The following is a 25,021-nucleotide window of genomic DNA, read 5'->3' as shown; positions in this document are numbered from 1 at the left end:
CTTGGGTTCATGGAGGATATTGGACACAGTCATCTAAGGAGAAGGGATCCCCAACCCTACCAATGATCTGCCCCCCTGCCCTCTGTCCAGTGGCACGGCTGACCCCTAGCCCCCAGGAGGAGGCAAAGGGATGAAGCAACATGAAGGGGGGAGGGAGGCGGCTCCACCCTCTGAGGAGCAGAGGCCCTGGAGGTGGAGGGCAGGCCAGGTGAGGAACTGTGGGAAGAAGTGCCCCCCACCCCACCCCAGCGCCACAGGCCATGGCACTTCTTCTTCCCCCTTGAGGGTAAAGGGAAGCCTAGGCCCACTGAAAACCCTGTGACTCTGGAACCTGAGCATTGGAGGCTTCTCCGAGGAATGGGTGACCCTTAGAGAACCCCCACTGAGGGTGTGTACAGCTGTCTCTGCAGGTAGTGGAGTGGAGGCCCGCACTGGTCCTGGCCTCTCACAGCAGAGTCTGGGCCTCCCCTGAAGGCTGCCCTGCCCGCACAGCTCTAAGAAGATCTTCCAGTGTGGCCTCTGGATCAGGCCAGCGTCAGGCTGTGGGTCCTAGGACAGGAAGACAAAAGGAAATCGGCATCCAGAGTTTTCTCTCTGTCTGGTGGAAGCCTATTAGCTGAGCCTGGAAATGACATCTCCCTAATCAGCTCCAAGGTCTGCAGACTCAGCAATGAGCAGGGATCTCTTAATGAGCGAAACCTCAGCCTGCGGCCTGGCCCAAGGCGGTGAAGGGACTCTGAGAAAGGAAAAGCTTCTGAACCCTCCCCATGGAGGAAAGAAGCTGCCTCCAGCCCCCCCCCTTCCCCTTGCACAGGAGGGGTTCTCTCTCTGCGCAGCGCCCATAGTTTGCTTGGTGCTGAGGCTTCTGCTCAAATTCACACCATTGTCAGAGGTGGAGGAAGTCGACCAAAAGTAAGATTCTGAAAGCAAGCAAGCACCCACAAGGCCAGTCTGGCTGCTGATGTGGTCATCTCCGAGGCAGCTGGGCTTCTTCTCCCTCTTACGGGGTCATTGAAAAGGCCTCCAGCCAGCTCCCCTGGAGGCTGTACCCCAGGGTCACTTTCAATGACAGTTGGCCCCTTGCCTGGGTCTTGGTCAGGCCCCGGGAGGATTCTGAAGGTCTCTTCCAGAGAGCCAGGCCCAGGACTTTCCAGGCTGACCCTAGCACCTCCACCAGGCAGATTGCTCAAAGCCACAGAGCCCAGGCCTCAGAGGAGCAAGATTCCTCGGGATCTCCCCTGGCCATCCTGCCCAGTTTTGCATTGGTCCGGGTCTTTTGGCCTCTAAGTGGAAAGAACCTTAGACTTAGAGAAAGGAGAACTGGGCTGGAAATTCAGCTCTGCTACCAGTTACATCAGATACCTTCAGCTAGGCACCCACCTCTCTGAGGGGAGTCTCAGCTACCTCATCCAAAAAATGGGATAATGATAACACCTCCACTCTCAGCCCCCTGGACTCTTTTGAGGCTTCCATGAGACAACAGGACCAAAGCTCTCCATCACAAAGCACTAGGCAATCCCAAGGCTCAGAGAGGGTTCACTCTATCCAAAGTCACAGGGTAGGGGCCAGGCTCTCTGCACTGGGCACATTGACAGGGTCATGATTAATGGGATCCCTGAACCAGGGAGAGGATTCCTGTAAGAAGGCCCTGAGATGACCCCCACCCCTCAACCTAGAGGTGGTTGTGCCACTGGGTTTGCCATATCCACTTGGCATTCAGGACCTGCACCTGCACATTTGCCCCTCAGGTGATTATTTCTTGAAACAGCCTTCCCCAGTGGAGCAGGCATTCTCCCAGATATGGGAAATACTCTTTCAAAGCTGCCAGTCATCTCCCATGATCCTCAGTGCCCATTTCTGCTGTATGCCAGTGACAATGGGTGAACTACTTGCTGACCATGGAGTTTTTAATGCTAACTTCCAGGTGGCAGAAATTAAACTGTCTGTAGGCTGCCTCATCCTTTCATCCCAATATTCTATGAGCCCCTTATCCCCAGATTTAATTAGTCTTTGCAGAAAGCTCTGTCTCCATGTCTTTGTCTCTGTCTCTCTCCCCATTCCCTCTCCTCCCCCTCTTCTTCCTCCTTTTCCTCTCTCTCTCTCTCTCTCTCTCTCTCTCTCTCTCTCTCTCTCTCTCTCTCTGTCTCTGTCTCTCTGTCTCTCTCTCCCTCTCTCAATCTCTGTCTGTCTCTCTGTCTCTCTCTCAGACATTTTGTGGTTTTTTTTTTAATCCTAAATAAAGACAAGGGTATAAATTCTCCCCGCCTCCCTAAGATGAGCTTGCTCAGGCTCAGTTCCTATCATTCAGAAGCCTGTTTCCAAAAGAGGGAGCTCAAGCTTCCTCAGATCCCAATATGCTGGGACAAAGGACTTGCTAGCTCACAGCCAGATGACATTTTGTTTGTTGATTTGGGGGAATCTCAACCGCTCCCCAAATGAGCCTGAGCTGTCCCTCGAAGCTGGGCTGCACATATCTCATACTTATCCACCAGGGTGTGTAGAGGCTCCCAGGGACAAGTCACATGGGCTCAGAAATGGGCTCCCAGCCACTGCCTGGTGCAGCCTCAAAGCTGAGTGAGCCTGGCAAACTTAGAGACAATGCAGCGGCAGAGCTGGTGATTTGGGGGTGAACTATGGTGAGCTGTTTGTCTTTTGCTAAGAATTTATTCTGACTTGGCACACCATATACATGCCCACCATTGTAAATCGGCATTTCCCAAGAAGGCTCCCAGATCCCTGGTCTTCCTGAGCTGTCAGCAGGGGCTTGGCCTTCCATCACCCAAGGAAATCTGCAGTTTCCTGTTGCTTGAAATTGCCCACAAATAAAAGGCATCCCGGGCCATGAAATTGACTGAAAAGTCTCTATGTCATGCAAAAACATGGACTGCCTTCTGGGGACCTCTTAGGATGTGCAGCAGGAGAGAAAGGGAGGAGGCAAGGAAGGAATCCCATAATTTCAGAGCCCTGGCCATAACTGAAAAGGAGATTTCCACCTCCCCACCTGACACAGATATGTATTTTCAAATGTGTGCACACATATGCATATACACAAGAAACTTGGCAAGAGGCTGTCCCACTTTTGATTAAAGGCAAGGTTTGGTGCACTTCTTAGGGAGGTAAAACAATAGGGTAGCTGCTAAGAGACTATAGAAATTATATCTTTCTCCTTGGATGCATAGTATTAAAACCCCAACATCATAGTGTAGTGTTTAATGTGCTCAAGTGAAAATAGCTCTGAAGAAAAGATGAATGAGAAGAGAAGTTGGAGGAGGAGTCTATTCTATGGACAATGTTTTGAGGAATCAATTCTGACAGGTTTCCCCATAATTATTATCTTTAGTGCAATGGGATCGGACTAAACACACATAGAGAAAAACTGTGCTAAAAATGATAAAATCGTGAGGAGACCAACAATTTGAATGGGAGACATTTGAAAGAGAGACAGATGTCAATAATACATGTGTGAGGAAAAACTTTGAACTTATTTATAAAGAAAAAAGACTATGAAGATGTCTATCACTCAATGTGCCTACTCTCTCATTCATATAAAATATTTATGAGTCATCAATATGCAAATCAATGGTATCCTCAGTGAGGATATTAGCAGGAAACACTCCATCTCTTACAGGTAATATTCATTGACGGCCCACATGTTTACCATTTTACCACTCTCATGTAGGGAATATAAGATCCCACTGAGTGTATCATTTGCTAATTAAAAGAAATCATTTGATTTGACATAAAGAATCTTAGCCTAAAACATTAATTAAAGCAAGGTCTCTCCCATCCATATATTAAAATAATTTTAGACTCTTTGGAAAATTTAACAATAGAAATTTCCCTGTTCAATGACCCCCTGATCATAGGCATTAGATAAGGCACAACATGGGAGCCATGTGCACACCAAAGTCATCAATGTATGAGATCTTGGGTAAAGTTCAGGTTAAGTTGGGATTCCTTTTGTGTTATAGGGTATTCTTGATGCTCCTTTTTATAGATGGTCTTGTGCTAAGTACATAAGGCCTTGGGACATTGCAGAGCTCCCTCAATGAGGTCAGTAATGCCTCAAAGGAATTTGACCCATCCATCCACAGAGGAAACACCAATGAGAATGAGTAATGTGTATTGCCAAGATTTCTAGGTTTATCTGAATGCACACTTTCTAAAGCTTGCCCAACATTTTATATGTCTAGTATAGACAGGACAGATGAACAATCACTGAGGCCCAAAGTTGAAAAGGAAGCAAGCAGCTGAATTCCCTTCAAGAAGCTTCCAAGTTATTTTCCTTATCCTGAGCTTTCCCTCTCTTCATCTCTGACTCCCTGGTTTTATGAGTAACTATTAACTTGGAGACCTTTCCCTAAAAGCAAAGCATCATATCTTCACTGTTAAATTTAACTGGTGTTGGTGGTGGATGGCAGTGCAATGTGGAATACCAGAATCTTCAAAGAATTAGAATCAGCCTCCCACACATGGCAATGGAAAGGGACATGCTGGGTGTGAGACTTCAACATGGAGTAACTAGGGAGGGAAGGAGCAACTCTGAAGAAAACCATGAGTAAAAAGAGTCATCAAGGAAATGCAGAACAAAAAGGGGAAAGGAGTTGGCAAGAGCATGGCAAGAGCAAGCAGAGATTAGTGAACAGAAATGAGTCAATGGTATTCTCCTTACATCAGCTGAAATTGAAGACCATTAGAACAGTGGGTGAAGCACCTGCCTTGAACATTTGGGAGAATATGGACCAGAGGAACCTGGGAAAGGCTGGCATGTCTGTGTACAGGTTGACATTGTTGATAGGAACTCCCAAATCCATCCACAGATCTGTCTGATCATTTAAAAAGGTTCGATTCATAAGATCTCTGAAATCAGGGCAATTAACAAACCCTCAGAGAAAAGCCCTGGTTTTATTACTAATTCTTGACTTGTATACCTGCTTTCCAATTTATACAATATCTTTGCATGGAATCTGCATATACATTCAGAATATGTTTGAAGAAGGGATAAGACAGGGAAGTTTGCTCAATAAAACCCCATTTTTACAATCAGGCATTTAACTGAAATGTACAGAGAATACAATACTTCATTCTACTTATTGTTTACTGTTTATGCATCTCCCTCTCCTTGCCTGCATTCATCCATGAATGCATCTATCCATCCACCATTTATTTGTCTCTCTCATGCATTGTAACAATTACAAACCCCTCATTTTACAAATGAGTAAACTGAGACCTAGAAGGATGCAATGACTTGTCAGCCTATCCCAGTACGTAGAAGAGCCAAGATCAGCATCATTTAGGATCAAATGATTCAGAGGCTAAAAGGTCTTTAGGGACATGGGATACTAGTTTGAGAAGTGTCCAACTTTGGCATCTCATAGATGGTGAACCAGCTAAGATTGCCAAGGCAGGGACAATGGAATTAAGGTTTGAATCGAGCATCTCTGACTCCAAAAGCAGCAGGCTTCACTGCATCTTGATGTCACCTGCACATGTATGGGTTGAATTCTTCCTCCCCAGTTGGGGAATAAAGATGAGCTTAAGACTGATCTCCAACATATTCCATTGATGAAATTGTCTGGTTTGCCAGAAATTTAGATTTCAGTAGTTTTCCTATAGGACAGTGATGACAAATGATGCTCCCTCACAGGCATATTCCAAATTCTGATGGGGTTTACTTTCTTTGGCCAAGGTTTTAAGCGAGTAAATGAGTGAGTGAAAGATCAATGCCTGAGTCATTGAATGGACATTTGCTGTTTTGCAGTTTTCTTATGCTTTATTTGTTTGAAACTCTGGGATGACCAATGACGAAGTAACAAGAAATAACACTTAGCCTTCAAGCTAGATGGAGTGTCATTGGGTTTGGGAATATCCAGAAGGCACCTACCTCAGTGACATCACATCAGAGTCACATAATGAAGGGTTCCAGTTCTAGTTCTGGAGTGATGTGAGGGGGGAATAAAGTTTGTCTCTGCGTGAGTCGCACAAGTCCATTCCTTTCTTCTGGGAGCATGGGAGTAGGGTCTTAGATAAATAGATACATAGATATATGCATCATTATATAGACATAAAGATACAATTAGAGTACAGATGTATATGGAATATATATGAATACATGCTTATATAAGCACAGGTATCCCATAGATACATATGTAGGCGTATATGTATTTCTATCGCATATGTGTAGTCTGTCTACCCATCTACTTATTGCTCTACCTCCAGTGGATTTTGTGTGGCTTCCATATACATAGGGAACATGATGTTTTCACCTCATGTCTACTTTGGGGATCCATTAAAAACCCACTTCTTTTTTGTTTGTTTGTTTGTTTTGGGGTTTTTATGTGGGTCGATGGGGGTTAAGTGATGTGCCCAGGGTCACATAGCTAGTAAGCATCAAGTGTCTGAGGCCGGATTTGAACTCAGGTACTCCTGTATCCAGGGCCAGTGCTTTATCCACTGCGCCACCTAGCTGCCCCTAAAATAACCACTTCTTTTGCAAGAAAAAAATAATTTTTCATTGGTGTTCAAAGGAGACTGGGTTTAAGTAGTTAGGCTAGTGCCTCATTCAGTTGGGGTCATGACCTTGGTACATTTGTGGGTGGTAGTTCTCAGAAGGTAGAATCACCATATCTCCCCTTACCCCACACCACAGACCTTGGACACTTAATTCCAGAATCCCAAGAGCTCAAGGGCACCTTGTCCATCCAGAAAACATTGACTTGCTATAGGAATACCTCATGTTTTTCTTGGCATAGATACATAAATCTGGGTATGTATGCCAATGTAAATATATGATGCATAATTCACATGTCTATACATGCACGTACATAAGCATGATTGTCATTAAACGGAGGTGAAAGACTCTGTGGAAGACTGGGGTGAGCAATTTCTCTATGGCCATACTCATTTCTGCCAGTGTCCTGTCTCCTTTTCCTCTTGTCTAACCTGGTTCTAGGTGTTAATGTGCACTACATCTGGAGCAATAGATTCTTGTTGCTATCTTTATGCTAACTGGCTCTGAGGGAGAAAGGTCTGTTTGTCCTCATATTGCTTCCTTTAGGGTTGAAAGATCAAAGGACCTGGGGGACCCAAGTGTGTTTCTGAGGTCCCGTCACAGCATCCTTCATGTCAAAGCATGCAGCTTCACTTCAAATGGCTGTTTCCTTTCTTAATGTGCAGTTTCTCTTTGTTTATGACTACCTCTGATTTTTAAAATCACAACACTCACCTAGGGATGGAAATATATGTTCATGTGATAAATCCATGTTCTATTCAAGATCATCTCTGTTACCAGGAATTGAAAGGAAATTATAGGCTTGTTTTCTTGGCATCCAGATAAAGAGGATGCTTAATTTTTCCCTTTCTAAAAAATGTGGGATTAGAGAATGGAATTGAAAACAAAATATTTCTGTCATCTGTGATTTTGCTATTTACCCCCAGTGAGAATTTTGGTGCAATGAATGGTCTTCTTGTTGTCTCCTTCCCCTCTCTCCACAACCCCATTACCCCCAATCCTAGAAAAAGGAGTGATTCCTCACAGGACAAGATCAATCAACTCATTCAACATTTCCTGGGCACCTACTATGTGGGAATCATTGTGTGTTCACAAGATGGGGATGAGGGGCAGGCAGAGATGAATAAGCCATGATTTCCTCCTCAAGAAATTCTCTTGAAAAATGTAAGCTCCCTCAAGACAGGTACTACCTCATGTTTGCTTTTGTAACCCCCCAAGCCAGCACAGTGCTGGCAGTAGCAGGTGCTAAGCCTTGGGGCCAAATAGAACATAAATGGTATATATCAGATGTTTGAGACATAAGACTAACATACAGTGGGTGTCTAAGACATTGGAGCTTTGAGTAGGTGAGGGACATGAAGCTGCTGAAGTAATGTGACCAAGAAAGTTCTTTCTGCTTTAGAAGGCAGTTTGCAAATGCCAAGATGGAGCTGTGTGACCTTTCATGGTCTTGTGCCTCAATGTCCTCCTTGGAATGAGATAAAATTGATGGTCCTTGTGCCCTTTGTCAGACTTGGAGTGGAAGGGGCTGGGACTCCCTTGTGCCGCCCAAATGAAAGACTGAGACTTTTCACAGGAAGCTTTATTCTGGAGAGTGTGACCTGCTGCTGGCCATGGTACCAGCTCAGTTTCTAATGAGCTGTTCAGCATGGCAGAATTATTTTGTTTGCTCATGGCCTTTAACTGCCTTTATCTAAGGAGCTGGGCAGGAATACAATGTCCCCAGACTTTTGCTGCTTGGCCTTAGTGTAGTTGGGGCTATTGGGTTTTCGATGTGATAGGAGAACTCGCAAAGCCTTATCAGGTAATTTCATGTTGGTTCCAAAGGAATAGCATATGGGATTTCAGCAGATTAGCAGAGATAAACTGAGTGTAACCCTCCAAATTACATTTGGGATAGGAAACATCACCACTAGTGATGGCTTAGAGAAATGCACATATTCTTAAGTGCCTTTTCTGTGCTCAGTCAGGCTAGAAACACTTGTGTGTGTGATTGCAGGAGGAAATGGTCCCTGGGTTTCTGTGCAAAGCCCTCCAGTTAATGGAGGAGGGAAAATGATCGTGGAAAGCACATACCCCTGGGATTGCTTCCTCTGGCCATGTTCCTATTGCATCCAAATGAATGCTTCTTGTTATTTTTCGGCCCCAGATTTCCAATGGGAGCAGTTTTTACAAAGACCAAGACTGAGCATAAGAGTGAACTTACTGTGCTGACTCTAAAAACAGTGTGTGCAGGTGTGGCAGCCTAACCATTTTGGGAGCTTTGTTTGCCTAAAGAGAGATCAAGACTCTGCCCAGCTCCTCAGAACACAAACCTGATCTGAAACTTAGAGGGTCTTTTGGAATCATAAGCAATCAATGTCAAAGAAGGCATGAGAGCCTTCAGGGGAGGGTTGGGCCTACTGATGGACAGACCAAGAAAGGGATTCAGCATCCAGGCCAGGCTTGGGCATTATGGCCCAGATGAGTTAGTGCCTCAGGTAGCAGTTTCCACTGTTCACAGGATACCGGGTGGTAGGAATATGAGAAGCCACCTAATCCAACCTCACCAAAGGAATCACCCCTACAATGCCTGTCTAGGGATCGCCCAAACTTGTCCTGAAGATTTCCAGTGATGGGAGGTGCCCATTCCACCTTGAGATAACTCCAATTGTTAGAAATTGTTTTTTCAACAGTTTCTCTTCAATATCTTGGGGTAATAGAGTTTAAAGAGTAGATTCAGTAAATGGAAGCCCTCCAGTAGGACCGGATATTAATGTTACTCTTTTTTGGGGGGTGGGGTCCAGGTGGCAAAGATGCACTGGAAAGATTGGGATGTGCTTCTTCCTCATTGCATAAGAGACATCTTGATTCAGATTCCTAGAGGACGATCTACACCCAGCCCTGCTCTACTGGCTTTCTCGGAATTCTTCCTATGATGTCTGAGAATGACCAAAGAGCTGGATGTGGGACCACAGGGATTGTGGCTGGAGTTACAGTCTGGGGCCACCATATAATCTCAGGGAATGACTCATCTTTTTGGTACCCTAATTTCTTCCCTCCTTCCAATGCCGTACCAGTGCAATGTAATGCATTACGTAGCTCGGCAGAACATTGAGGGAGCTAACAAATAATCCTAGGCTCATAGTACCTAAGCTCTCCGCCAGGGAGGGGCTTCAGTAACCATCTAGTCCAATGGCCCCATTTAACAGGTGACGAAACAGAGGCCAGGCATGTTAAGGGACTTGTCCATAGTTTCATGACCATCCATCAGAGGTGAGACTTGAACTCAGATCTTCTGGGCTCTATGTTCAAAATGTGTGTGGGAGCATGAAAACGTCAAAAGATTTGGAGTATGAGTGACTGCTGAGCAGATAGGCCAAGAACTAGCCTCTAAGCCCTTGTCCTCTCCATCTTGGATTTGTTATCTGTAGATCCAAGAGGGGAGAAGTAGAATCAACACTCTTCCCAAACAATATGGTGGAGTAGGGAAGGCCTGGCCAGAATCAGGTCCTGCTTCTGACACACTTACACATTACCGATGTGACCTTGGACAAGTCACAAATGTTAATGTCCTGGGTAACCCTCTTTGACTAGAAGATCAAGATGAGTTGCTAATCTACATTGGTAGAGGGAGTTTCCATACCTAGATTTCTTTGAACTTATGAAATCACAGATCTAGGTTGAAAAATAACCCTAAATTCTACCAGAGAATGAGAAACTCTGAGTGAATTTGTAAGGATTTATAGGTCATGGCCCTTAGAATCCCTGCCTACCCACCTGCCTCTCTCTATCTAGCCTAGATTTCCAGTCTATTCAGGATAAAATTACCCCAGTGTGTTCTATTCTGGGGCTCAGTGCAAATGGCCTTTAGTCAGGTGACTGAATAATTTTTTTGTAGACATTCTGGACTTGTGCATCTCCTTTTGGTGCTCACAAAGACAAATATGCTGGTGTGTGTACAAATGACAGCAACTGTGAGCAAGATCCCTCCCAGTTAATCCAGTTGGTGCCATTAAGCCAGAATTCAGTCTCTACTATGATGGTCCCTACTGATGGCCAAGTTCATCTATCTGCTGATCCAGGTACCATATATATCCTACCATTCTTTTTGAGGAAGGAAGTGTGTCCTCCTTTGTGCAATTCGTGCTGCATCTTGACTTGAAGTACCCCATTGGTCCAATTTCCTGATTTGATTATGGCCATGTCAGAGACTCAGTCTCTTAATCAGTAAAATGGGAGTACCTCCTAGGAGTGTAATGAAGACCAGGGGAGACAATGATTTTTGGAAAGAAGGATCTACCCCATAAAAAGATCATTTATGTGGCATGCTAGATTAGTGTAAGTTATTGTCATTCTTTTGCTTTGGGACCACAATAAAATGGTTGTTTGGTGGCATGATGAATTTGGGGTTCTTTGGGATGCCAGTCATTTGGAAATTCATGAGGCCTAGAGACTGATTAGGCAGATAGGGAACAGCCACCTGGCTACTGCCGGTGTAGGACATGGTTGCTGTGAATCTGGATGCTGACCATTCAGAAGTCTTGTGACTATTTGTGATTGACAACTGACTGCAAGATGGTGTTTGAGGATGGAATTTTCACACTGGAGATGTCCATGGAGTCCAGCATGGTACAACAGAGGACCCCTAGAGACCTGTGTTCAAGTCCCTTTGGAGACAGCACACATTAGCTCTCTGATCATGTCACTTAATCCTCATTGCCTCAGTCAGTGCTCTAGGACCTCAAAGGGCTGAGATCTCACTTGGAGGAGGTACTTCTCTGCTTAAAGAAATCGTGGCTCACTTTCCCCAATTCTTCTGCAAGTACATAGATTATCTCCCAAGTGTGATCCCTGTCTACAGTCCCTACTCAATGTGTGTCCTCAGTGGTGGTGAGCAGCAATCTATGCTGCACTGCTATTCTTGTCAGACTCCATCTACTGTGTCTAGTTGGGGCTAGAATGCCTCCCATGCAGCAAGGTGACTTTAGGGCAGTTTCTTCCCCTCTCTGGTACTGTTTCCTTCTCTGTGTGGTGAGGAGAAAAGGGAAAAGAACAAGGATTTATTAAGTACCTACTATGCACCAGGCACTGTGTTAAGACTTTACAAATATGATCTCATTTCATCTTCATAATAGTCCTGCGAGACAGGTGTTATTATTATCCCCCTTTTATAGTTGAGGAAACTGAGGCAGAGAGAGCTTAAGTGAGTATCCAGAGTCACACTACTATGCTAGTAAATATATGAGACTGTATTTGACTTGAGTTGTTCCTCACTCCAAGCCCAGAATTCTACCCACTGTGCCACCTAGCTGCCTCTAGGTGGGTTGGAGGTGGACTATGTGGTCTCCATGACCCCTTCTAGACTCTGTGCTTACCCACAACTTTGGTCCCAGACTCTTACATGTCTCTCCACAAGGTACAGGACAAAGTGAAATCAAATAGCTATATTCACTACCTGGTGGAAGCATGTCTTCAATACCAATATTTTTTATTAATAATGGTGGTACCATGAGGCAATAAAAGATGACAACCTGAAAGCTTAGGAGAGGAAGAGAAGTAGGAAGGTGATATGTGATCTCCAAGACTCTTTCATCTGAATGGGTTTCCCAAGGAAAATCATTCTAGAGTTTTCCCCAAGAGCATGTTGCTCTGCTCCCCCATGCCCTGGGGTGCAAAATAGTTTGGTCCTTTGTTTTCTTCTCATCCCCTCCAGTGACATTTGGGAAATTCTGTGCATGTAAGCCTCTAATGTTCGCCTTGTCAAAAAAAAGATGGAGGACCATGGGCTGGGCTAGAATATAGAATGGTTAGAGGGTTAAGAGCAGCTAGGTGGCACAGCAGATAGAGCACCAGCCCTGGAGTTAGGAGGACCTGAGTTCAAATCTGGACTCAGACACTTAACACTTACTAGCTGTGTGACCTTGGGTAAGTCACTTAACCCTAATTGCCCTGCACTATATATATATATACTAGTTAGATGAATTCAGGACTGATGAATACTTGGACTGAAAAAGTAATCTTTAAATATTTCTTTGGGGGGGAGGGAGGCAGGGTTAAGCAACTTGCCCAGGGTCACACAGCTAGTAAATGTCAAGGGTCTGAGGCCAGATTTGAACTCAGCTCTTCCTGACTCCAGAACCAGTGCTCTATCCATCGTGCCACCTAACCATGAACTTTTGGAGAGGCAGCATGATGTAGTGAATAAAAAACTTGCTTTAGAGCCAAGACCTGGGTTCAGGTCCCATCTCTGACACATACTGATTGTGTGACCCTAGGCAAGTCACCTGACTTCAGTGATTGCATCTCTCTTAACAGTCAAAGTTGCAAGTCTTTAATGAAATCATGCTGCTGTTCCTCACCCTCTCTCTCCAATGCATGGCTTGAATACAGCAATAGATTGTACATGTATTAAATTGGAAAATGATGGAAAGCTTCTAGAGAGTCTTGCCAGTCTCAAAAGGTCTTGACAGGGTCAGACATGCGCTGACTCTAGTAGGGTGTTGTCCAAACCAGGATAAATGTCTGATCTTACTCCCTGATGAGAAGGGGCGCTTACCAGATGCTGTTTGAGGAAGGAGTGACTAGATACTTCCTGGTCTGTAAAGATTGGGGATTTTCAGGGTCCTGCAAACTTGGTCTGAGTCAGCAATGGAAGGTCATTAAAGGGATCATGTGGGACTTTTTGTCCTCAGGATCTGGCACACAGTCAGTGTTTAATATCTGCTTGTGAATCCATTGGATGGGATGGGATGGGATGCAACAAATCTCATTCAGTAAGTACTAGGTTGTATGGAGGCATGCATAGGGTTGGCAATGAGACAGCAATGGTGAGCGCTGTTTCCCTCTGTCATGGTCACATCCCCCCTCAAAATCCTGTATCCAGTCCTAGCTGCCACAAATGAGGGCGTGCTGATGTCTCAAGGACCACATTGACCAAAGAGCTGAGTCTGGTTAGCCTGAAGAAGAGGAGATTCAGGGAGAACATATGCTGTCTTCGGGTCCTCAGAGCTCTCCCAGAGAAGGGGGATTCACTGTGTTCTATTTGGTCTTAGGGGGCAGAGGCAGGAGCAGTGGGGGGAAGCTTCACAGAGGCAGGCTGAGGTTCCTATGAGAAGACCCAAACAATACAAGTGCTTCGCAGCCATTGGGATGGTCCCATAGAGGAATAGGCAGGCTATCTTTAGAAGAGGTGGATCCTCCCTTCTTGGTAGTCTGCAAGGCCAGGCTGCACAAACCCCTGTTAGATGCAGTGAAGAAGGGATTCCTTGAGGGAATGGGTTGGACTGGCCCCCCCTGGGGCTCCTTCCTTCTCTGCCCTTTCTCTCCCCTTGCCGCTTGCTCCTCGTCCACTCCTGTGCACGCATCAATCCAGGCCTCCTGGCCAACTGCTGATGCTGGGAGTTTTCCCTTGGTGCCTCCCATGCCCAGAGGCATCTCCTGCCCCATCTCTACCTCCTCCCTTCTTTGGCTTCCTTCAAGGCCCTCCTAAAGTCCCACCTCCCCACATAATGACAGTGCTTCCCCTCTGTAAACTTCCAGCTTAGCCTGTCTAGAGCTTCCTTTACATCCCTCTTTGGACCTTGTCTCCCCCACTAAGCCGTGAGCTCTGTAAGAGAAGAGACTGCTTTTTCCCTTTCTTTGTATCCCCAGCACTTATCATACGGCACACAGTAGGTGCTTAATCAATGTTTATTGATGGCCTAAGTCAGTGCCTGAGTCAAGCATAGGGTCAAACCTCAGGACACCAGCTGCTGATGACATTAAGACTTGGCAGTAGATAGAGCACAGGCCCTGGAGTCAGGAGGACCTGAGTTCAAATCTGGCCTCAGAAACTTAACACTTACTGGCTGTGTAACCCTGGGCAAGTCACTTAACCCCAATTGCCTCACCAAAAACAAAAACAAGACTTGGCAGTGAGGCATCAGAATGTTTGCGGTTTTTCAAAAATCTCCATGAAAACATTTCCTTGGGGCTCATCCAAGGAGGGTCCCAGGCTGGTTGAGGACTGCACCTGTAGCTTGGAAGGATGAAACCATCATTCGTAATATACAATGCCACCTTCTCTGGAATCTCTCCGGGAGACTCTAAGGGCAAACTGTGTCTCAAGAGCTCTAATTGACAGTCTCGGTCACCACAATTCTGGGAGCAGGAGGTGGAGAAAGAGAAGGAGGAGGGGGAAGGGGAGGAGGAGGAGGAAAGAGGAGAAGGAAGGAGGAGGAGGAGGAGGAGGAGGAGGAAGGAGGCAGAGAAAGCCAAAAGAATAACAAGAGATTTAATTTTAGAGTCCATAACTTGAGGTATCCATACTATAAGCCTTCTTATCCCCCATCCTCAACTTTGGCCATGGGATGAGAGTGCTTAGATGCTCCTGATCCTGGCTTGTGTTTTTGTCTAATCCCCTAGGGCGATTTCCAGACCAGACCTCTAGTCCTGGCTCCCCAGTACCGCAGATATACAGCTCCTTACCTCACAGTCCCCCAGCCCTCTCCAAATCCTCATGCCCTGTCTTCTTAGCCCCTCAGACTTAAAACCTCAGACCCCAGATCCCCAGCTCTATATCTCCCCAGCTCCCAACCCCACATTAGTCCAGTTTTCTAATTCCATGGGCCTTAGGATCCCAGTTGCTCAGGGTCCTAGACTCATAACCCTCATTCCTCCAGGCTCCCAGGACGTCAGCATCCTTCCCCCCCAGCTACCCAGCTTAACATTTCCCTATTCATCAGCCCCTCAGGTCTCCATTTCCCAGGATTCATCTCCCTAATCCCCATCATCTCAGCCTCGGTTCTGCACACCCTGGTCCCTCCCTCCCCAGATGCCCAGAGTCCAGTTCTCCAGCCTCCTCCAGCATCTCTATTTCCCTGTATCTCATTTCCCCAACTCCCTAACCACCAGACCCACGACCCTTATATGTCCAGACCCCTAGTCCTGGTTTTCCAGGATGTCAGCCTGCCCCACCCCAACTCCCAGTCTCCTGGGCTCTCTACCCCTCGTCTTGGACCCCTAGAACATCAGCACCCTGCCCCACCTTCTACTTCTCTGGCTCCCAGCCCCCAGCAGGCCTCATTCCAAGGAAGGAAGACAAAGGCTCCCTCGAGAAGTGTCAATTTCTCTCGGAGTTTTAGCTCTGCCCACTCGTGTCACTTAGGGTTCAATACAGCTCTTTAGAGATTTGACTTGCTGGAAAGAAAGAAGGAAAAAAAAAACAGCCTTTTCCTCCTCCCTTGGCCCCTCTCTAAGGCTTGTCATGTGGCCAATTGCTTGGGAGGGGGAAGGGAGGGACTAAAAGAGGAGAGTGAGAGAATTCCAATCACGCCTGGAGTCACCAGTGACTGTGGGGTTTCATGTTGGTGGCAATTCCATCCCGCACATCCCTGGCTCCATTGATGAGCCAAGCTCACACCTGGAGCACTGAGGGGCACGAAGGAAAGGGCAGAAGTGGGTCTCCTGGGGTCTATCCTCACATTCTCATGCCCAGTATGACCACAGGTAGAATTTGGCCTTGTCGGTCACCAAGGGTTTCCTGACAGCAGTGAGTAAGGCGGCGAATTAAGTGATACCAACACATTTCTCCTTTACTTCTTCCATTTCAGGTGGTCTCTGAGGTGGGAGGTAGGAGGGAGTTCAATGATGTCTCCTTCACCAACTCTGATTTCCAGTCCAGTCACCTTCCTTTGGAAGTCCAAGTCAATTGTGTGTATGCAGCCCCACAGCAAGTATCAGGGCACAGCTGACAAGGCTGTGGCAGTGATTCTCCAGACAAGAACAGGGCCAGGGCCTGGGGCCATCAGCATCATGGACCCACTTCTGGGGGCTCCGCCTTTTTGGAAAGACACAAACTCCTGTGAAAGAGGCTGCCTCTTCTATGCATTCCACAACATGTTTGAGATGGACCAAAAGTCATGAAAGGGGTTCAAGATTTAATAACTCCTTTATTTTTGTTTTTAATTTACAATAGCATAGCAGCAATACAGTTATGTATAGGAAATGAATTGACAGTACATGTGAAAAAGCAGATCTCTTACATGGTAAAAAATAAGGGAAAATAATTTTCAAAAAGTTATTCAAACACTGTGACTTTTGGCCCTCCTGTATATGGATGTGAGAACCCTTCCTCCCTCCCCTGCCCCATGGTCAGCTCCCAGAGCATTGTCCAGAGTACATGAGAGCCAAGTTCCTGAGAAAATGTGTGAAAAGTGTTTCCTGGGAGAACCTTGGCCCCCAGAGTCCATGGCCTAAGGAAACGATGGGATTGGGGGGCGGGCAGAGCTGCTCCCACAGCCTGGCTGGGGGGGGGGGGGGGCGACACGCTGGCACCGTCTTCTTAGCAAAGAGAACAATTATAATCAGTGACAAAAATATTTGTGGTCCATATGTTCCTCTGAGCTCATGTCCATCTGCTCCTGTTGCAGGCACGTTGGGAGCTGGTGCTTCTGTGATTCAGGCTTAGAGCAAATTCTTTCCGTAGGTCCTGATTTAGAGGTAGGTGCTAATTCGGTCAGGCTCTATCTTTACAGCTATCCTCATGCACATGCTCCATCCCTGCTGTGACTTACACTTGCCACATACACACACACACACACACACACACACACACACACTCACACACACGCATCCAAATACATCTAGGCATGTAGCACTGACTCCTGCAGCTGCAATAAAGCCTGTCCCATTTGGCCCCCCAAGCCACGCTCTACTTATTCATGACCTGGAGCTCTCCAGTGTATCTGAGGGACGGTCCGGCCACGCACAGGATGGGAGGCAACCTTCTGACTCTGGGAAGGTCACTGCAAGTGGCCTTCAGTGGTCACGCAAAGCTAAGGCCTTGCTCCAAAGTATGGAAATGGAGACAGAGGCTTTGGCTGCTTACGTGCCCTCTTGGGGAACGGGGTCCAGAAAGTAATCCTAGGCTGCAGTTGGGATGTTCAGAGAACGTGTCCGAAGCTTGAAAATGCCCCAAAGTAGAAGCGAACATTTTCAATGGCTCGGTATGATATTCCCTAGCAATTGGTACCAGACAAGAATGAGTAGCTTTGTGTCCACACTACTGCTTTCCATATTGCCTTTGCAATGGAGTAGGGTTGTCCTATTGTGGGTTGGTTAGAAGGCTAGTCTCCGGCACCCTGGGGGTCTGTGGCTGCAGAGAGGGCAAACCTCAAAGACTTTGTAGTTTGGGCGCCGGGGAGCCCCGGGTTTCAAACTCCCTGGAGTCCCCAAGGCAGCCTACCATCAACTCACTGCACTCACTGGCTCTTGGCAAACATCCCCTGTGTTTGCACTCAAGCTGTCTTTGCCGCTGCCGCCGCCGTAGGAGTGGTGAGAAGAGAGGCGCACACTCCAACCCTGATTGTTTGCACCGCGGTTGGAGTTTGCAAATCTGCCACCGAAAGCTCCGGCCCGGGCCGCTTTGCTGGGAAGCAGAGGACCCCGACTGGCGGCAGCAGCGTGGGGAGCATAGGGAGAACGAGCAGTCCAAGGCAAGCTGTAGAATCTGAGCTTTTCCTGCGGGAAGCCCAGCCCTCTCCTCCCCCACCCCCAGCAAAGTGCTCAATGATAACCATTGTTCCTTTTTCTCCTTTTCATTCCTTCCCCCACCCGCCTTTGAGTGCATGTGCCTCATTAGACGTGATCAAAGCCACTTTCTTTAAGAGCGAGCGAGCGAGCGAGTGAGCTCAGCAGAGAAGCCTCCTTTTTTAAAAAAGCCTTCGCAACCCAAGCGCCTCAGCCCTTCACTGGGCCTGACGGGCGGGTTGCAGCCCGGAGACCGCCTTGCTGCGCAGAGGTGATATTGACTCCCATTGAAACCAACATCCCCGTTTATATTTTTTAATGCAAAGTGGGGGATTTCACTCAAAAAGGTTAAGCCGCCTCAGTGAGTAATGAGCGGCGCATAATGCGGGCGTTAATTTTAGCTCGCTGCGTAGGAGCTGTTGGGACTTGAGCAGGGCTGGAGCCGCTTCATTAGAGAGGAGGCAGGCGGCTCGGAGACAGGTGGAGGGAGCTCTGTCTGCTGAGCCCGTGATTGGCCGGAGCCGGGCAGCAGAGGTGGAAGAGAGCCAGCCGCTTGTCTTCTCCCCTTCGTGGATGTGGATGTAGCCATGAGCGCGTGCCCGCCTGCCTCCTGTTAGTCACTGACGAGTTGTCCTCTTTTTGCAGGTCCGGCCATCCGAGGAGGGAGCATGGAGACGGACACTCGCGCCTGCTGACAGGGACATGGGACTCCACTCACCATCAGTCGCTTGTGTGGATTTGAGCAGCCCGGAGCCCCTGAGGCAGCGTGAAAGACTTCCAGGACTCGGGCAGAGAGCCCCCACTGAAGGTAACTGCCTCCTTGGGGTGCCGCGGGTCTCCCAACTGTCACAACATCGTTGGAGTCTCGTCTGTATGTGTCGTGTCCTGATGGGACTGCAAGGAAGGGGCTGAGGCCAAGGCCAAGGCCAGAACGCCTCCAGCCAGCCAAAGCTCCCCGTGCCCAGAGGGCTGAGCAAGTTTTCCCAGGGTCCTGAGAACATATCCTTCTTGTCCCGTGTGGGATGTCAGGAAACTCCATCCATTTATCATGAAATGCCCTGAGTGAATAAGGTAGGTGACCAGCAGCGCCAAATACTCTGCCCCCATCCCGGCCCCGTTTGGGCAGGCTATTTTTGAACTTGACCATGTGGCACGTCAGGTGAAAGCTGAGATAACCTTCAGGGCACATTCTTTGCAAAGCCAAGCACCAGTGTTCCCTTCCACCCCCTAGAGCCACATGGGCAAAGCCCATTTATGCTAAATGCCCACAATCCTTTGCTAGCTAAACCGAAGCAAACCAGAGCCATCATCAGTCGGGCCATGAGTGTATCATTAGCCACTCTCGATTGTGACATGGCATGTTAGAGAAATGGTGACACCAAATTGCTGGCTTTACCCTTTTTCTCCTGCTTCCTTTGCCAGTTGAAAATAAAGTTACTGAATTTGTAAATGTTAATTAAATAGTGCCAAGGCAATGCAGCAAAATACTGATTTGTCTAATGATCACCACTCTGACTTCCCTTTGAAGGAGACAGGCACGGCTTGGGCATGGCTGGGAAACAGCTGCTGGGTTCTGTTTCCCTTGTCCCTTTTTCCTTGTCTTGAGGGATATCAAAAAATATAAAATAAAATAAAAACTTAGATGAGCTGGAGAAGGAGGGAGAAAATGCTAAATTATTCATGAGGCTCATTTGATATTTGATTAATTCTGGGGTGGGTCCAAAGTTTTGAAGAGAGCAGGGAGAGGGAAAATAATAACAAGCTTGAACTTGGAGGAAGGCAGGGAGAACCCGTGCCTAGCCTTGTGCCTATCATTGCCAGCTGGCAGAGATGGGGATGGGGATGGGGATGGGGATGGGGATGGGGATGGGGATGGGGATGGGGATGGGGATGGGGATGGGGATGGGGATGGGGATGGGGATGGGGGAGGCAGGCAATGAAGGCTTCCTCAGAGCTGCTATTGAGTGTCAGCAGGATTCCCACTATGCCTGAATAACATAGGTCTGGAGGGAAAGCTCAGAACGTTAATAATCCAGTTGCCCATGTGAAGCCTGGAAATGTTGACTTGATTTCCTGCCAAATTGAGATTTCATATTTATATGGAATATCATTGATGCCCCTCCCCCTCCCCACTACCCCCCACCCAACCATATCGTACAACTTCTACTCAGGAATAGGGCTTTAAGCCTGGACCCTTCAGATAGGTATTTAGGAAGAGGGCAATATGCATGTGCGCTCTCTCTCTCTCTCTCTCTCTCTCTCTCTCTCTCTCTCTCTCTCTCTCTCTCTCTCTCTGTGTCTGTGTCTCTCTCTGTCTCTGTCTCTGTCTCTGTCTCTCTGTCTCTGTCTCTGTCTCTGTCTCTGTCTCTGTCTCTCTCTCACACACACACACACACACACACACATACACACGCATGCACCCATCCTTTAACCCAAAAACCCAAAAGCAATCTGTCCTGTCAGGGAATCCAAAATGCCTGCCCTTCTGTCTCCCTTGTCTTCCCTTCTTTGGGGTGGCTAGTAAGGCAGGACTGCCGAGGAACTGGCCATCTCATTCATTATGTGGGGTGCTAAATGTAACAGTCTCCCTGGGGCCAGATTGCAGATTTTCTTGTTGCACATTACCATGTCAATTCCATGGTTCATTTGAGTTGTTGCAGGACATGACCCTGAATGGACAGGATGACTTAACTTTGGGTTTGAAGGGAAATACCACAAAACCCTCAGGAACAAAGCTGAAACCAACTGTTTGGTTCTCTGGCCCCTTGACCTTTCAGGACCTCCCACCTTGTTATTGTAATTTCCTCCTGAGAGAGAGAATGTCAGAGCAAGGAGAATCGACTGCACAGACAGCTGAGGCCCCTGGGGCAGAGCAGGAAGCCAGGACCCCAGAGAATGGCATCATTCAGTCGGACAGCCTGGATGAGGAAGAGAAACTGGAACTTCAGGTAAGAACAGGAAGACAGGACTAGCTCAGTGTTCTCCCAGGACTGAAGGAGCTTTGCTGAGCTTTATCCAGTGAGCCCTTGGCCTCCTTTTCCTGACCTCTGATGTTCAGGCTGTCTTAGTACCGGGCGAGGTGGGTCCTGACTTAGTCAGCGACTCTAAGTGGTTCTGGCTCCTCATTCTCAAATGCTGACCTAGGGACAGGTGCTGAAGGAATTGCCTAACGTTGGGCCCCAGACCCACCGGACCTTGGTCCCTGTGTTTCCTCCCTGAACCGCTCCACTTTTGCTCAGAGAAAGCTGGGGTGTCCTTCCCCAAAGGTAGCTACATGAACCCCACCCCCGGTCTGGAACTGCAGTAGATCTAGCCTTAGAACCACACAAAGCTTGCCAGAGGAGCTCTGAGCTGCTTGGGCAAATACTGAGGCACCAGAATTGCTTTACATTCTGGCTTTAATGATTCCAACACCATGAAGCACCATTATTAAGATGCCCAAGCTGGATCCAGCTCCACCCTTGCTGCCTTAGGTCAGGGAGCCAGAGCAGCCATGATGGAAGTGTTGGGGACAGGATCTGGGACTCAGGCCAAGCACACCTTACTCTTGTCATTGCACTGTCCCAAGTGACAACCCTCTTGGGGTTTTCCCACACAGCGGCGGCTGGCAGCCCAGAACCAGGAGCGGAGGAAGTCCAAGGTAGGGCTCTACACTGTTGCACGTGGGGAGGGGGTGGGGTGGGCAAACTCTCTGGGCTTACAGTCACTGAAGCTGCTCAGGGCAGGGTCAAGATGCACAGGGTCCCTTAGAGCAGTGGAGGGAGTGGCTCGCTCCAGGGTTGGAGCTTGCTCTGGCTGGACACATGGCTTGGAGATACTAGGAGTTAGGACACACACACCTCAGGGAAAGGCCCCCAGGATGGGCCCTCTGATCACAGTGGCTGTCATGTCACATTTGGCAGTCTGCTTCCCTCTGCCAAGCCTGTGCCCTCCCTGGCAAGGTCCAGAGTAGTTCCCTTTATCTGCCACTGTGATTGGTGTGGAAGGTCAGGAAGCAAAGGTGGTCACTTTGGCTTGGCCAAGTGTTCATTCTTGTGAGCAAATACCTCCCTGCACCCTATGAAATGCCAATTTCATGGAAATGAGGTGCTGAGCCAGAATCTCACCTGTGCACACATGCATGCACAAGGGTGCACACAGGCACGTGTGCACACACAGAGCTTTCCAAGCAGGACCTGCTGGAGCCCTTTGCCCACAAAAGTGGCCCACATGCCAGCACTCCTCTCTGCTGGGCTGACCAACTCATGCTCAATTTCAAGAGGGTCCCTCAGAATGATGGGAGCATGCAGCTCCTCCCAGTTGGCAGCTGCTTCCTTGGGTGTTGTGGTTTTGCTCTCTCTGTTTCCTTCAGTCAGGAGCAGGGAAGGGCAAGCTGACCCGGAGCCTAGCTGTCTGCGAGGAGTCCTCCCGACCAGGACCGGAGAGCCTCCAAGATCAGGTATGTCCCCAGTGGTCTACTGTCCTTCGTGCATGGCTGGGCTCCCTCCACTGTGGTTCGCATGGACATGTGTCGAACGGGGAGACGAAGTTCAGATCTGGGGGGAGCAATGGCTAGTGTGAGTCTGCCCATGACCTGTACAGCTTCATTCAAATGCTTTGGAAGGATTCCGAGTCATTGTCCAGGGTGTCACAGAGTATCACATTTGCTTTTTTTCCAGACTCTCTGAAAAGCCAACCAATGGAAAGGAATTCCAAAGAATTTAGACTTAAAAATAACATAGGAAGGCAGGTTCTCTTGGCCTCACGGCTCTCTTCCAAGCAGGCTGCCCCACGTGAGGCTCCCAGGACCCTCTGGTTTCTAGCGAAGCCAGGTTTTATTACCAACCAGTTCCCCAAGATTCACTTGCCTCTAAGTCCCGGGATCCGGGCTCTTCTCAGCCTTGAGACATAAGAACAAGACACGTGGTTGTGTGGAGGACTCAATTATATGCCTTTGAGGACACAGATTCCCCACAGCTGGAAATAAGGCTCTTGGGAGTGGCTGTGCTTGTGGAGAGCACCCCCCACCATGCCCCTCCCTTGTTGGTCCTGCAAATCCAGCAAGTCGGTGCAGCAGATTTCCATCCCCACAAACAGCCTTTTGGGGGCCGACTTGGGAAGGCGCATTCACTCATTTTCATTTGCCTTTTAGGCATGGGATGAAAGAAGAGACAGCCTGGTGCTGGGCTGCTCTCCAAAGGCTGATTTGCTTCACTAGAAATTGGGACCAATTAGGAAAAGTGAGAAAGACTTTTAGGAGCCCAGGGGGAAAGACAAAAGTATTAAACCATTTCATTTAAATGTTTCTTTCTTTCTATTGACTTTAGTTAAGATACCTTAAACCCTCCTCATGGACTCTCGAGATCTGAGAGCATTTTCTTCTAAAAGACCAAAAAAAGCTCTCCTTACCTTACTGCCAGCTCTGGTTCTGGGGCTGGACCTTTCCTGCCCCTCTGGCTTAGCCTGCCCTCAGAGAATCAGGAGATGCCCCTTTCGGGGCTCATCTTTCTGTTCCCAAATGTGAGCTCTGGCTTCTTCCGACTTTGAGAACCACGTGTGATTTCAGTTCAACGTTTTATTTGTGCTTGTTGTTTTCAATGGGGATCTACCGGGAGGATTGCAGCTTACACAGGATGGAAAGGGAATGATGGGTGGCTATTAACCTCTGAGCTCCCATGAAATTGGCAGAGCCTGGGGAAGCCCCTCTCCTAGGTGTCCCCCCACCCCAGGACAGATAGAGGAGAGATGGACGCCTTGTCTATCTGCTCTGTCTGGAGTCTCCCTGCGGTTGTACAAGCTCCTCAAAAGAAATGCTTGGTCAGATTTGTTTTTTTGTTTTCCTTAAAAAAGATCACCCATGCCACCCCATCCCATGCCATCCTAGACCCCAAAGCCTTTTTCAGTTGTTCAACAGGCGAGAAAAAAGTAATGAATGGTGCTTCTTTAGCTCTAGCTGGCCCACAGTGGCTTGGCAGAATAGAGCTGGGGCCTTCCTGACTGGCAAGGGAAGGGAGAAGAGGTGGGCAGGTGGAATGTTAATCCCACTGGGGCTCTGCTGCCCTCTGGGACTGGGAGGAAGAGGCAAGCACATCACCTTCATCCTTTACAAAGGTCTCAGTGGCAGACAGCCCCCTCCTAGGATAATGGTTACACAGTGGCTGCCTGATGCCCGTCATCATGGAAGTTGTCCTGTGTGGGAAAAATCGCCCCCCCCCAGTATTTGACCCCAGCCCCATGATTTGAACTCCCAATCTACCCTTGGGTTAAAGAAAGCCCGCTGGTGACTCGATGGTGCCCTTGGCCTCCCAGTGTATTATTGAAGCCTGGATTTTCTACGACTCTTGTTGAATATAATGACCCTGTATCAATGTAACCCTTCACACATGTATTTTACTATTGAGGAAATCAATAAAAATCAGTATTCAACTCAGCTGAGATCCTTTCTTACCAACCAAACCTCCAGTTCCTTTGTCTGTTCTTTCACACCAGCCTGCCTCTATTTGTGTCTGTCTGCTGTAGAAAAATACCATGTGAACAGTGGCCTCATGGGCCTTGCCCTTGTCCCTCTTTTTATTCGTGGCTAGATCCCAAAGCCCAGTGACTAGACGTAAGCACACAGAGAGTGGCCAGCTTCTTCAGGCCTCTCTGTTTTAAAGAGTCAATGCAAAGAGCAGCCCATCCTCAGATGTCTCCATTGCTCTCCAGGGATTATTGTTGGGAATGGAACCCTCTGCATCAGAGACTTTGGAGCTGCCAGGGTCTCCTAGGCTGTTTGTGCAGGAAGGGAAAATAAATCCTGCCCATGACCCCAGAGGTGCCCTGGCAGTTTCTCATGGGCTAGCTCTGACTCACCCCGGCTGGGGCCAAGTTCCAGGGACTAGCAGGCACCAGCAGCCCACATAGCTAGTGTCTGAAGAGGCCAGGGTCAAAGGAGAGGGGAGTCACCTGGCCATGGCCCAAGGTGCCCAGCAGGCTGAGGTGCCCTTGGCCCTCTTTCTGGCTAGGTTTGACTTCACATCAGCCCTTCACACCCAACCAAGA

The 25,021-nt window shown here is 48.1% G+C and overlaps 1 protein-coding gene across 15 annotated transcripts in view; it reads left to right on the top strand.

Moving 5' to 3' along the window:
• ARPP21 (cAMP regulated phosphoprotein 21) overlaps positions 1-25,021 on the top strand; it is a 166,734-nt gene that overhangs the window by 41,607 nt on the left and 100,106 nt on the right. For 4 of the 15 annotated variants that reach the window (XM_043979571.1, XM_043979569.1, XM_043979567.1 and 1 more), the window contains exons 1-4: positions 18,400-18,809; positions 20,779-20,949; positions 21,600-21,641; positions 22,353-22,439. In XM_043979571.1, the coding sequence (XP_043835506.1) occupies positions 20,821-20,949; positions 21,600-21,641; positions 22,353-22,439 (258 nt within the window). In that variant the 5' untranslated portion in view covers positions 18,400-18,809; positions 20,779-20,820. Of the gene's footprint in view, positions 1-18,090; positions 18,273-18,387; positions 18,810-20,778; positions 20,950-21,599; positions 21,642-22,352; positions 22,440-25,021 lie in introns of those variants that run through there. The other 11 variants (XM_043979573.1, XM_043979570.1, XM_043979568.1 and 8 more) reach the window with 7 other exon arrangements.

This window comes from Dromiciops gliroides, chromosome 1 (assembly GCF_019393635.1).
Source record: "Dromiciops gliroides isolate mDroGli1 chromosome 1, mDroGli1.pri, whole genome shotgun sequence".
In the NCBI taxonomy this organism is placed as follows: Eukaryota; Metazoa; Chordata; class Mammalia; order Microbiotheria; family Microbiotheriidae; genus Dromiciops; species Dromiciops gliroides.
Note: the sequence above shows the minus strand (reverse complement) of the source record. Positions and strands in the feature narration are given on the sequence as shown.